The sequence below is a fragment of the Rousettus aegyptiacus genome, unplaced genomic scaffold (genome assembly GCF_014176215.1).
Source record: "Rousettus aegyptiacus isolate mRouAeg1 unplaced genomic scaffold, mRouAeg1.p scaffold_m13_p_14, whole genome shotgun sequence".
NCBI lineage: Eukaryota > Metazoa > Chordata > Mammalia > Chiroptera > Pteropodidae > Rousettus > Rousettus aegyptiacus.
The window spans coordinates 11,235,766-11,250,539 of NW_023416289.1; the positions used below are offsets into that span (position 1 = coordinate 11,235,766).

The 14,774-nt window shown below is 49.9% G+C and overlaps 1 protein-coding gene across 4 annotated transcripts in view; it reads right to left on the reverse strand.

Annotated features, from left to right (window-relative positions):
* Positions 1-14,774, reverse strand: part of ZFHX3 (zinc finger homeobox 3) — a 232,558-nt gene that overhangs the window by 92,394 nt on the left and 125,390 nt on the right. For all 4 annotated transcript variants that reach the window (XM_036232104.1, XM_016146869.2, XM_036232107.1 and 1 more), the window contains one exon: positions 2,670-2,901. In XM_036232104.1, coding sequence (XP_036087997.1) covers positions 2,670-2,901 — 232 coding nt within the window. The remainder of the gene's footprint in view (positions 1-2,669; positions 2,902-14,774) is intronic.

Sequence of the window (14,774 nt, forward strand, 5' to 3'; positions counted from 1 at the left end):
AATTGAGGGGAGAAAGGGAACAGCTTTAAACAGAAGATTAAAACAATGACGTGTGCAGAACCGGCCAAAAACCATTTAAAAAAAAAAAAAAAACCAATCCTGTAATAAATAGGTCTGTGCATACGAGTTGAGGAAAGAGAATCCTATGAAATGACTCAACAGTGGAATAACGGGAAGTGACAGAATCAAAGAGAGGCCGAATGCCCTGGTGGGGAACAGGGACCTCCATATCCAGATGGCACAGTGGTCTCAGTCTTTGGGCACAGACTCTCTGTGGGTGCCGCGCCCCGTCCCTCGCCCCTGAGAGCACCCGCAGAGGCATGGCGTCAGGCACAAAGCAGAAGCCCCAGGAATTAAGCAAGGCATGCGGGCTTTAACCAGAAGAGGCATTTGCAAAACACATGGGAGGGGACAGACTAGCGGTGACCTGGAGGCGACAAAAATTATCCCAGTACCCGACAGCACTTTCCCGAAGAAATGATTCACGCTGACTCAAAAGGACTGGCCTTGCCACTGTGACAGGAAACATGTTCAAACTCAGGTATATCCTGTCACACGGGAACCCAGTTTCGCTCATGTGGAGAAGGGAGCAAGTAAGAGCCAGGTGATGGGGACAGGAGCGGGTGGGCAGAGGGGTCTCCAAGGGCTCGGGAGGGAGGCCTCCTGGAGGAAACGAAGCTTCAAGAACAACAGAGACAGCAGACCCTTCGGAGGTCAGGAATCATCTGCTCTGGAGGAAGGTGAGCCATGAATTAATCAGAGGTACCTAGAAAACCAGGGAAAACAAAAAGTTGTACAAGAAGGTAAATGAAATTATAAAACTCTACATGGCTCAGCTGTGATTAATATTTATAGAGTTGGAATAATGAAAACACTGAATATTAATAAAACCCCAAATTATTATTTAATCATAATGGAAGATGGAGGGAGGAGAATGCTGAGCGCAGAGGGGGGCTCGGGAGTGTGGGTGCAGTGTGTGCACACATACGTGTGAGTGTGTGTGGAGCGGGGAGCGTTTGTGTGGGTGGTGTCGGTGTGAGTTTGTGGATGGGGAATGTGTGAGTGGGTACGAGTGGATTTGTAGAATGGCATGCTAGTGAAACCCTCATCTTACAGAGCAAAAAGCCAATAGACAATGTCTAAAAAAAAATGTTTTTAATCAACGATAGTAATAGAAGCATGTTGAGAAATATGGAAATAGGTCAGTAAAGAAACAACTAAAACTCAAAAGCCACTGCTCTGGGGAACGAGATGAGGGAGGATCATGCCATTTTTTCATAATAAGGTTTATATCATTTTTGCCTTTAAAAGCCATAAAAAAAAAATGTGAAATCTGATAACGTTAATATTAAAAACAAAAACCCCACAGAGCCGCGCGGCTCAGTGGCTGAGAGGGTGCTGCAGGCGGTGGAGGGAGGAGGCAGGGCCGAGTCCCCAGCTGGGCCAGCGCACTCGACAACATGCAGTCAGGAGAGGTCTGGACAGGAAGTCAAGAGCTCAGCATCATCTACCACGTGGCGCCAACGAGAAATCCAGGACGTTGTTTAAAGGACACCTGGCCATGTCAGGGGATCAAAGCTTCGCGAGGCTGGGCGCCGAGGGGCAGGGCCTAATGCCTGGTCACACCAGCACGTGGGCCAGCAGGAGGACAGTCCAGAGAAGCTGGGGGGCAGGAGAGAAACGCACCCCGGAAGCTCAGGGACGGGAGCCTCGCTTGAGAAGGGGCTGGGCAACAATTTTAAAGACCACCGAAAAAAAGAGAATAAGGCCGAGCAAGGAGCCACCAGGCTGGGTGAACCCCAAGGTCGACGGTGACCTCGCAAAGGTAGTCTGATGACGGGAGGAAATAAGCTATGGCAGGCTGAGGCGTGGACTGGAGGTGACCAACACAGACTGTTCTTTCAAGAACCTTGACGATTCTCTCGCAGAAAGTGGGACACAGGATTAAGGGAAAGCTTTTGTTTTACTCATTTTAAGGGGGCAAATGACTGTCCTGTGCTTCCAGGTTGAGAAAAGGGAACTGGAAGGCTGAAGAAACAAGCCACAGGCGTGTTCCTACCCAGTGAGGTCCCAGTGGGAATGAGGTCATACAGAGGAGGAAGGAAGGTACAGAAAAAGGTGGCTGTGGATGAGATGCCGGGATCGGAGGCAGCGAGCGGGCAAGCTCCCGCTGGAAGGTCCTGCTTCTTTGCGAAGGACCAGGCAGCACCGAGCCACAGAACTGGAGTCGCTTCCAAACACAGTTAACATGTTTATAACGAGCGCCTGTTTTGCTCTTCTCCACAGTTCTTTCTTACAGACCAGACTTGAGGCCACAAACGACCCCTTCTTAATACCAAGCAAGAGAGAACCTAGGACGTGCTTTATGTCCATCTGGACCATCATGTGGAATCTAGAGTGTGTAGTGGAGGGATCTGGGGATGGGGACAGGAAGTCTTCTGCTGGCCTGCTCACTGGGTACTAGCTTATGATACCTGAAGAAAAGTGGTGCCAAGTTCCTTTAAAAAAAAAAAAAGCAACGATCCATGCACGTTCCCTCCAGAATACAATGGCCACCTGCGCAGGACGCGAGAGCCGGCTGCACCAGACCACAGCCCCCAGGAGGCCCCGCGGAGGGCAGCACCCTGCCAGGCCCAGTCTGGGCCTCCCGGGCCTGAGGGAGCACTCACCTGGGTCGGTGGAGGGGCACCTGCGGATGGTGAAGATCTGGCCCAGGTCCTCGTCCTCCTCTGGAAGGCCCTTCTGCAGCCGCTGCAGCTTGCGCAGGCTCTCGCTGCGCTGGTGCTTCATGGAGCGCACGTGCTGGATGAGGTTCAGCTTGGCCTTGGTGGAGTAGCTGCACAGGACGCAGTGGTAGTAGCAGCCCTCGCCCTCCACGCCGCTCTCGTGCTGCTGCAGGTGCTGTGAGGGCAAAGCAGAGGGACATGCCTCGGGTGAGCCCCTGGAAGCCCGCTGCCGCCGCCGTGAGCGCGCCCGTCCTGCTGACAGCCCCGTGACGAGGTTCCCCACTGCACGCCGCAGCTCTCTGCGGACAAGCAGCAGGTCGACTCTCATTCCCGGCTCCCCCAGGTCCCCTGGTCCCCTGCGGTGGCTCATCCTGCTGAGAATGCTGACCGATTGGACCTTCCCCTTAACACCGGTTTTCCTGGCACAGTGACGAAAGGTTCCCCTTTTACTCTCCAAAGCGTCCTGCCTTATTGAGCTCAGGGTTCAGCAAACTATAGCCCACAGGTGAAATCCAACCTGCTCTTTTTATAAATAAAGTTTTAATGGAACACAGCCGTATGCATGACTTTACAAATTATCTATAGATGCTTTCAGAACACCACAGGTAATGGTTGCCACAGAGACTGTATAACATGGAAAGCCTAAAATGTAACTATCTAGTCCTTAAAGGAAAAGTTTTTGCCAACCCTCAGTTAGGTGCTAGCCTATGTGGTCACCTGGCCTGCAGGGAATCCTAGTTTAGTAACAGAGAGCTGAGGAAGATGACTCAAGCTTTTGTATTTGGAATTACAGTTTACTAGGAGAACCCGATGTTAGGTCTTGCCCTGGATTTAAAAAATGACAGGAAAAAATTAATTTCTCCCAACCAGTTCCCTGTCAACAGCTCAAGGTCATTGGTTTAGTGCACAGATGATCAAGGTTACACTCTGTATTGTGTCCATGTAGACCCAAGTACTCCAATACCAGAACGTGGGAGCCCGAGAGCCGGCAGGAGACAGGCACACACAGGATTAAAGTCAGGGGCGTAAGGACGGACATGGAAACAGCAGACCCCAGACTTCCGTGCCTAGGAGAAGACTTAAAGATGATCCAAGGACAGAGTTTACAACCTTTTCATGTCTCTGAGAATATGAAAAAAGCTACCGACCCTTTTTATTAACAGTTAGTGAACTGACAAACTCTTAGTATAGAAAAGCCATCTCCTTCATTTCTCATGACTCATTTTAGGGGAGGAGGGAATTTTTCTCTTGGGTGCACATAAAGCAGGGGAAACAATTCCAAAACGCTTAAGTGACTGACGCAAGGTAACCCAGCTAGTTAGCGGAAAAGAGAACCTCCCTCCCAGCATCCTTTTGCGGGCGGGACTTCAGAGGATGTAAGTGTTTTACATATTCATGTTATCACCTGTCCTTCCCTCTCCCTCCTCGCCCGCAGCCCCGCCTGGTCCAGGGAGCTACAGAGAGCAGACAACGTACATACGCCTCGGAACTGCTTCGTGCTGCTCCGCTCCCTTCTGACCCACACGCATTCCGGTCGAAGCCCCTGCCCTGATAACTGTTTCTGGTCCTGCGCGGATGTGTTTCTTGTCCAGGTTACAATGAAAAGCACTGCACAGGTAGAGCGAGAATGCCCTGCACTGTTCTCAGTACTGAAAACACCAGTGTGGCCCCCGGCACGAACTACCGAATGTGCTCAAGGCTCACGAGCACGCCCGACATGCGTTGAAGAAGTGTGAAAATTCCAGAGGCATGTTTGCACCTTACTGGAAGAGGAAATATGAAGCGCTGAGTGTTGTAGAAAAATTGTGCGGAAGTAAAGGGTGGGGGCAGGCCCTGAATTGTGCAAACTGCCTAAGCCCATCCATAGTAACTTTTGCTCTGGGGCCAACGTGCAGGTAAGAATGTGAAGGGCTCCACCGATACCAACTGAGAACAATTCCCTGTCCCATGAAATGGGCGATTTAACACATATCAAGCGCAGAGCCTTAAAACTAAATGATATCTGTACCAGTAATAGCTGTCCTAGAGCCATTTTACAATCGGAAGGAAGATAAAAAAAAAAAAAAACTAGCGAGCTCAATGTTAACTGTTAGAGAAATTACAACACCTGATAATAAAATGCTACTTTTCTTGAAATAAATTTGAGGTTTTTTTTTTTCTTTTTATAGTTTATCTTCAATTTGCCTCCTCTGAGATAAGGCTCCTCCCAGAGAAATTCAGGAGGATGGAACATGCCAAAGCAACGTGTTCTGTAGGCTACAAGCCGCCCTCTGTAAGGAGGGTTTAATGGACTAGATATAAAAAAAAAAAAAAAAGATGAGCATGTCCCATACAATCCCCTGACCTGCCTACAGGGCCCCCGAAGGCCAAAACCTGAACCGGATGTTCCTGAGAGTAAAGGTTTGGCTTAGGGTTGAGGAGCCAAACACTTGTGCAAGAGCTGGGAACTGCTGTCTTAGGTCACTAAGACTAAAAGAACACCATTTATTAAAGCTTCGACAAACACAGACTGAATAAAAGATACCAGGGAAAATAATCATGGAATCCAAAGCAGTTAAGTTCTATCGCAAGACTGGCGGGGGTTGGGGGAGCATCATAAACTGTGAAACCAGAGCCAAGATCATTCAAGCCTTACCCCTAAATTCCCATTACCTTACCAAGAAACAGGACTTCCTTGCAATAGGCCCTAAGTCTTAAACAAAATGTTCATATGGACATAAGGGTTCTTCTCTAAATGGCTGGGATTTCCAATCTCAGAGCCAGGAGAGGATAACATGGCCAAAGAGAGTTGAGATGGGAGTTGAGGTGTCACCTGTCTTTTATCCTCAAACCCAAGGGCTCCTTCTTGGGTGATAGGGCTGTAGAAATCCTGAATCCAAGTCAACATCATACTGGGAACTCCGCTTTAAAAATAACTAATACGATGGACATGTTCCCAAACCACTCTACATTAGAACTCATGGTGGTACATGGCAATCTCCTATGCCACCAGGGATTCTTCTGTCTGCCACTTGAGATTCATTTTGGAAGGGAAATGGGCCCACGGTACAAATGATGCAGAAAAGAATAAAAGGAAGCAAGGTGGACAGAGTCTCGGCCTCTCCCACTGATTCTTTTCTGGGGGACATTCAGCATCTTCTCTGAGAGACTCGCACAAAAGCGTCGTTCAAAATTCCAAGCTGGCTTCTGCACTCGAGTTCATTCTCCAAGATACCCACACACACACATCCAGAATAAACTATTTCTCAGTTGCTAGGAAACACCTGCTTATAAAGGTGACATCCCAACTCGAACTTCCAAACCCCTGTGACCTTCTCCACACCATCTGGACATATCCCAGGCCATGAGTGGGTCAACACCCTGGCCCTCCTGGCCATATGCCCTCACCCTCCCCAGTGGCACTGGGCCCATCCCCAGGAGTCCACTCTTGGAACTGGCCTAATAAGCAGCAGCAGGAGGGGGTGAGGTTGGAGAGGCCAGTACGGACTCCGCTGGGGGCAAGCCAGTCAGCCAAGGACACGCTCTCTCTGCAGAAGAGAGGAGATGTTTTCATTCGGAGGAGAAGGGAGGATAATTTGTTCCTGACCCAGCTAATTAGAATACCCTCAATTGGGATCACAATGTAGTTAATTAAATTCACTGTAACATATGAAGAATCCACCAAGGCACAAATCCCAGTGGAGCGTCAATACAGGAGCTGCCTCCTTTCAGAGTTCCTGCTCTCTCCTGCAGGCAGGAAATGTTTCTCCCATGTAAACCCTCAACTCCCAACCCTCTTGGCCCCTATCGCAGAGCTCTCCCACCCTCAGGGAGGCAGGGCCCAGGTTTTATTTCTCTTTTTCTACTTTTCTTTACTCTGCATTCAAGATTCCCATCTGCTCACCTCTGTCAAGTCAGGTGCATAGTTTAAAAAGACAACAAAACATCTTCAACTGTGGTGATTGTCCTCTAAGCATGCGTGTTTCACTGGGACCCAAAGAAAGCTGGCTGCTGGGCAGCGTTTGGTTTTGGACTGATTCTAAGTGTCTACAGCGCATGAGACACTACGCAAATGTGCGCGCGCATGCGCGCACACACAAACACACATGCAGAACATGCCCTGTCCTAGGGGCCTAACCTGCGGATGTTAAGGCGGTGACAGTGGTGACTTAGAGGACGTGCCAAGGGATAGAAGGAGGGCACCCTTTGGCTGGAATACCAGTGTGAAACTATACCAGCTGGACCAGGGAAAATGACTGGGTCGCTCAAGAAAAATTGGCCTCTGGCTGCAAACTAATAATGAGGAAGCACGACCAACTAATGAAACAGGAAAGGTAAATCAACCCGGCTGAAGAAGAATGACACCCAAGGCCCACCCACACTCACACAGCCCCACCGGGCTGTCCAAACGACCTTGACTCAGCCTACGGTTTTCTGTGACTGTCCCCATCTCACTGGATGGTGTGAAAAGTGCTGGGTTATAAGAACTGCAATGTCCAGTCCTTTCCGCCAACAGAAACTTTTCACTTGGCCGTGGGATTTACTTTCTAAAAGCTCAAAGAAGTACAATGACCTATAAGAAGGAAATAAGTATCCGGCTTGACTCATAGATGGAAGCAGAAAAGGAGCCTAAGCCTCCAGCTTCTCCAAATTACCACCACGCAGCAGAGAACAGCCTGTCCTCAAGGCACCCAACGAGGAAGCTGACTTACACACATGAGGTGGTCAGCGTCCCTGCCTTTCTGCTGCGAAGGGTCGGGGACCTTTTCCTGCACCCGCTTTCTGACCTCGTTGGAGCTGTTTATATCTGAAAATGCTTGTCCTCTCTCAGTTTAGCTGGAAGGTGACACTCCCATGCTCCTGACATGGAAACAGCTTCCTTTCTCAGTCTGCTTCCGGGGGCAGGTATCTCCGAAAAGAAAAGCCCTTTGCTGCCATAAGAGGCGCCTCCGATAATGAACCTATCACGTAAAGCCACGAACAAAAGCAAATTGATAATTGAAAAAGAAAGAAAAGCAGCCAGCCATGTCACTCTGTGGGACTTACACCTCACTAACATGTTATACTCGCTTGCCCTGACCAATGCTTGGAAGTGAGACGAAAAGAGGGCTCTTGTTAGAAAATAATTCATCGCGAAAATCAAAAAAATGTGTTCCTGTTACTTGTTTCCCAGGAAAACTAACCAACTTCTGTCAGAGAACATTGATTTCTATAAATCTAGAAGGGCCCTGGCTCCCCCTGCCTCCCCAATAATAGGAAACTTCTAACATCTGGTTCTTCATGCATGGAATGTAAAATATTGATCAGGTTTCGTCAAAGTCTCCTCTTTAAAGCAGAAATGGACAAAGTACATTCTGACACATACACAGGATTCGCAGATGAAACTTCCTGGGGAATAACACCTGTTCATATGAACACACGGACACACACTCCTCTCGCCACACTTTACCACACACGCAGCACCATTTTATTCCGAGAGCAAACGAAGCAGTGAAGCCCTTGGATGGGGTAAAGCTGCTCGGAGCAAATGGGCTACCCCAGGGGATGCCAGACACATTTTTCAGAGCACAAGGAGCCCCCCAGCGAGCGTCCAGCAAGGCCCCCTAGAGACACCTGTCAGGGCTCTGATGCACATCTAGGTAAGGGCAGGTGGGAGGGCCTCTCGACTCATCGGTAGAAGGTCCCTGACGGAGACCACTGTGACATCATGCCTCCGGAGGGAAAAACTGCTAACCAGAGCATGCGAAGGACTCCAGCTTCTCCCTCCAGTGCAAGGACCATACAAATCTCACTAACACTTCTGCTGAGAAGGAAGGGGAAGATAAGGGTCCAGAGTTCGTTTCTAATTCCCTACGTCATATAAGATGAACTAAGGAAGAAGTGGGTGTCCATTCACCATCTTTCCCATGCACGGCATTTACTGCTGAGAAAGCAGCTTCTCACGCTTCATCTTCTCATCACTGCCCATGAAGTGGGTAGCTTTTGGCTCCTGTCCCTGGGGGAACCCAGAGCTCAGAGAGGTCTTATGACCCCCCCACGAGGTCTCACGGAGTGTGGAAAAGACAGGACTGAAACCTGGGACTTGATGCCACGTCCACGGCCATCAACCCACACTGCACTGACCGCAGGACAGTCCTGGAACGTGGGACTCCCCAGGCACAGCTATTCATCTTGAATGCCTAAAAAAAGGAATTGTTTCAGGTGTAATGCAACCAGGAATGGGGGGGTAGTGGATTTTTATAACAGGGGTTGCATTACAGAGTTTTTAATTTTTTAATCAGAGGTTGTGTTACAGTTCCAAATTTAATGTCACTTTCTTAGGAAGGCTTCCAAAAGGTCACCCTAAATATATATGTATTTTCCGTTTAATGTTGGCTTTTCATCAGCTCATGCCCTCCTCATCTTTGGCACATGCTAATTTAGTCCTATTTCACTGTAGGAGCCCTGCAGACGCCAAAAGATAGAAGCCCCGACCACGATTTACAAAAGAAAGCGAAAGGAAATAAAAACGTTCCCTTAGATCAACCCATTTGCGTTGCTCTGACCTATTTTCTGGTTTCTAGGCCAGGCTCCTTATGCCCTGGATCCAGCCTTGATTGTTCGTGCTCAGTATCCAAGCTCCAAGGCTGAAGTCAAGACTTCTCATGCCCGCATCTTTTCCCTCATATGAATAACACACCCTGATTCGAAAGTCTCAACACAAGTGTTCCCTTGAGAAGAGTAGAGTAAGTCCCCAAAGAAAAAATAACAGCATAAATCTGGAACTATCTATAGGTTGTATCTGCCTTGGCTTTCAATCTCTTCTAGAAAAATCCAAATAGGCATCCTTGTGGAATGTCGATGCCCTCACGTGACAAAGATTTCGTTTCCCTCTGTTCGGAAAATTCCGGAAAGGAGAGGAAGCTCGTGAGATATGCAGGGGTCGTCCCTAAGGAAGAGGCCCTACAGAGCGCGAGGCACGAGCTCATGGTCGAATGAGCATCTACATGTGGAGCTTGGGAGACGAGGGAGGTATGTGGGCACATAAAGCAACAAAGTGGACCCCACAAGGCGAACATGAACCTGACCACCCTCCAGAAACACCTGACGCTCCTAGAACCCGAAGGTCACCCCTTCGCCAGGACAGTGTCCTGGCAAGAGTTCCTTTCTTCGTTCATGAAGACACACTTCTTCCCTAGCACCGCTGGGCAGCTCTCCCAGATCTAAGTCCCTCGACAAAATCGAGGCCGCCGTACACACGCTCCTCGTGCTTGTCCTCATTCAACTCCACGTCAAACTGCTGCCAGCGACGGTGGTCCCGGCGCACTCTGGATTAAGACGGCGGAGACCCTTCGCTCTGGCTCTCGCTCGCTGTGCTGCCTTGGGCAAGTTATACACACTGGGGGGCCTCAGGTTCTACATCTGCGATACTGGGACAATAACAGAACCTTCTCCTAGCACTGCTGGGAAGATTCAATGGGGTGATGCCAGGTGCACTGTTAGCTTTTATAATAAATAAGGTTATTACTGCTATCACTATTTTTTATATTAGTTAAGCTGTAAGATTAGGGATGGACATGAACATCTATCTACTAAACTTACCTCTTAGACATTTCCTTCCTTAAAACCATTCCTGCACCCCCAACCCCAAAGAATTTCTGGTTGACAGTAAAAAAAAAAAAAAAAAAAAACACGTGATCTACAGATATTGTGATATTGAAAGGATACTGAGCGTGCACAGGGCCAGCTTCTTAATTATAAAGGTGCTTAAATTTTAACTCACTTGCCCAATATTATGCTGCTGGTGCAGGCAGAGTCTGGATCCACACTGCCAGCCCACATCCTTGCCACAAAAGCACACCTGTGTACAGGACCTCTCTGCCCATCAGGATGCCAGTATAATAAAAATCCAGGGCCGTGCTCTTTATCATGTCTACCAGCATCCTGGTCGACGACCAGGAGAGGACAGAAAGTTTAACGGAAATGGGTGGCAGACACCTCCCTGATTCCCCACATCCACTCCGAAGAATTTGCTTATTTGTATCTCTAATCCCATGTTAGTCAATGCAGCAGAAAAAAAATACCTGCCTGGTGGTCAAAACAGGTGCATTACTTCATTTGTAAAATGGAGATGTTTATACTTGCCCTGTCTTCCTCGGAGGCAATTTTGAAAACCACATGAGAAAACAAATGTGAAGATCCTTCGGAAGCTGTGAAGAACTGCTCAAATATTTGGCGCAGTCATTGTCTTTCTACCTTGAGCCCGGATTTTGCTTCTTCACTTCTGATTGGCAGGTGCGGCACCGTGGGCTTGGCTGTTAATGGTGCAGGTGGTGTTCCAGCTCGGTGGTTCTCTAACTTGAGCATGCAGCAGAAGCACCTGGGGGAGACTGGTATGCCCCAGACTGTCGGGCCCACCCCAAAGGCTTTTGATTTGCCTGGGCTGGAACTCGAGAGTGGGCATTTCCAACAACCTCTCAGGTGATGCTAATGCTGCTGGTCTGGGACCACGCTCTGAGAAACGCTGCTCTGGCGTGGAAGGCAAATGCCACAGCACACAGGCCCACGCCAGAGCACATGGAGATACTCCCCTACGAAAAGGAAAACCTCCAAGGCCTGAAATCTCTGCACCCGCCTTTGCCCAGAGAGTATTTCAGACTCTAAAAAACTGCACAGGGTGAATCATGCAATGCCTGCGCCCCGGAATTCACCTTTTTAATGAAAAAGTCGCACGGAAGCAGATGCCTGCTACGGGCCTGTTCCACATACTCCGTAATAGTCAGAATTGGCTCTCTTCATCTTCCTCTACCCCCCTCACACCTGCAGTCTTAAATTTCCCGGGGCCGTCGCGGAAAACGTGACTCTGGATGGCGCGGCGCGAGGCGTCACTTTTCCCTCAACTCCCGCCTCCTGCTGAGCGCACCTGTCCAGACGCCGTGCTGGACCAGGGCCCGCGGGAGCACATCAAGCACACACGAGGAAAGTAAAATGGCCTTTAGCATTCCTCCCACGCTCCTGAACTTTCTGGTTGCTGCTGCCGAGAGCATGAATGTGGTGCTTAAACCCAGGGACTTTTCATGAGCTCCCACGACCTGCTGACAAATACCCTCGTCACCTTCATTACGAGGGGGAGACACAGGCAGCCATTATGAGACGGGTGGGGGGTGGGGGGCAGTGAGCGCGCACGGGGCTGACTTCTTGACGCAGGAGAGAAAATTTCCCTCTTAACAAATGCATCTGACGGTGCTTTTTCTGGCCCCTAAGACATTTCGCCGTTTCTCCTGAAATTCCGCGGATTTTGGTGAAGGCTGAAGGAGACAGTTACCTTTGCAGGAGTGAGACAAGGGACTGAACGAGTGAAGAGAGAAGAAAAAAGCTCCTTTCACGCTACGGAGCTGAGTCTGAGTGGAGGCCAGAGAGCGCTGGCTGCGGAGCGGGCGGCGATGGGGCGACAGGCCTCACAGCTCTGCGAACAGCGACTTAGCGGCTCCTCTGCCCTGCTTTCGCCACCCCCCCCCCCCGTAAATAACCCAGACAAACACCCCTGTACACTGGGTCCTGCTGTCCTTCCCCCCACCCCCCCACCCCCTACCCCCGCTGTAGGTCTCATTAAAAGCCGATATTGTTCGGCCTCAAGATGGAGAGCTCAGCATGGATTTTACTGAACGGTAAGTCAGCCGGCAAGCGCAGCCGGCAAACTCTGTGGCACTTTAACTTTAAATAATGCAATAATTATTGAATTTCCTTTTTATAACTGAAGTGCTGGAATGTAAACAATGGGGCTGTAATTGCAGGAAGGGGGGATCAATAGAGGCAATCGTTTTCAGCCATGTTAATTGTAAATACAATTGCTCCAAGATGTCAGCCTTGTTCTTCTTGCTCCCAGAATCATCCTAACGGATGACAGAGTCCAACTTTCCCATTACAGCTGTTCGTTCTTTTAAGAGGTTCTCAATCAGGTCTGATCAATCTGTCAAGATAATGCATGGAGTAAGTAAGACTCTTCCAAACACAGGCTCCCAATCAATAGCCCGGACCAGCTTAATGAGGTGGGGCTAAGGCCCAGAGGGAGGTAGCAGCCCCCAGCTTGCGCCTCGGTTTGGCAGGCTGGCTTCCTCGCATGGCCCTGATAAACAGATCAGCCCTTAATGAGGACATTAGTTATGCATGCTTCAGCAAGCAGCAAGGCACCCGTCCCTTGGGACAGACGGACAGAAAACAAAATAGATTAACAGAAAACAATATGGTGCCAAATTAGGTCTAACTGAAGACTTTTCCCTTCTTCTTCTGCTTTTCTTAACTGTCCGGCAGAGTGGGGGACATCAATTAATCATCCCAATGGGGAGGAGCTCAAAGACCGGAGCGGCCGTTCGCTGGAGGGTCCCTGGATGTCTACTGGGCTCCCCCAGGTTGCCACTGAATCTCTTCAATGCCATCTCCAGACCTCAGGGGAGTGGGGGTTGGGCCCCAGCACCAACCAGCAGCGGAGAATGAAGACAAGGCTGAATCTTGAAATCCAACAGCCATCCTGGGGTCCAGTGACCAAAGAGAGATGAGAACAAAACTGCCACTACTCACGGCTGTCATCTGTTTCCGAGATCGTCTTGGTCTTAAAAATGGTTGCTCCCTCAACAGACACGGAGGAGAGAAGTCGAGGGTCGAGACCCCCATTTCACAGGGCCCAGCACCTCTGTAGGCCACACAGGCAATGCAGGAGTCTGAGTTCTCAGGAGGGTGACCTGGAGGGCTCCCCGGGGGCCTCTGGAGAACCAGCCTCCCTCGCTCAGTCCGCTGAGCATCTTCGCACCTGTTCTTGCTCTGAAAGGCGGGGGAGCGTGCCCGCTGTGGGCGTCCTTGAGAAAGAGCTATGCCATGAGAAGGGCCCGCCAAGGATACGGCAGTCCCTTTTCTCAGGGGACCCATGGCTTAGAGCAGTGGTTCTCGAAGTGCGGCCCCCCTGGACCAACAGCATCTGGAACCCCTTCGGAGCCTACCCAGACCTACAGGAACTCGAGGGTAGAGCCCAACAAATCTGGGTTTTAAGCTCTCCAAGCAATTTCCATGCTCATCCGACGACCACTGTCTGAGAAAGTGAGTTGGCAAGCTGTTCCTTTCTGGATCAGAAACAGGTCAATGCCTTAGGCGTATCTAAGAACCTAGATATTTCACTGAGGTTTGGATCAAAGCCCACCACCCACCTGCTCCAGAATGCAAGGCCTCTGGGAACAATGGACCGAAGGAATGTGGCCTGAGTGAAAACTCCATTTTATTGGATGGGAAAGCTCATGGGGTGGGTCACACGACTGAAGTTTAGACGTTAACAGCCTCATATTGTGGATGACGTAAAATGAGAATAACTGGGTCTTTTTAAAGGTACTGAGATGAGCAGAATAAAAGAAAATAAACAAGCAGCTAGAGAGATCGGATCTCTCCTCTGTGCAAAGCCCCCACCCGCGGGCCCGACGTCCCCGCTCCCAGGCTCCACGCCGCCCTCCTCCGGGCCCAGAGCCCAGGGGCAGCGGCTTCCACGCTGCATTTTTCACTGTGTCATGAGCTGCCCCTTGCTGCTCGACCACACCATAGACAGCATCCCACAGGCAAGGGGACCAAGCTGTCTCTTTCTACCTCAGCTCCCAATCCATAGCAAGTACTTAAGAAAGGGAAAAAAACAAACAAACAAAAAAAAACTGTTGACTGAAAGTGTGAACAAATGAGGAAAACCCAGTGATGCTCCACTGTTACCTCTGGTCTTCAGCTTACGATCAGGACCTATCTAACCTAGTCCAAAGTCCCTTTCTCCCTCTCAGATTTAAAGCCTCCACTCCACTCCACTCCACACAAAATTAGACCCCTGCCAATTCCCGCCCACTCTCATCTTTCTGATCTTGGCGTCTTTCCTGCCTGGAAACCTTTCACGACAAGCCCCCTACCTGCTCAAATGCTGCACAACTCTCAGGGCGGGTGGACGGCACCTGGACCTCCTTCCCCAACACACCTGTGCTAGAACCCGTGTGTCCTCACCTCTGGGGTCGCACAGCACTAGGTCATCCCTGTCTGCGCCCACCACAAATCACTCTTGAGAATAAGCTT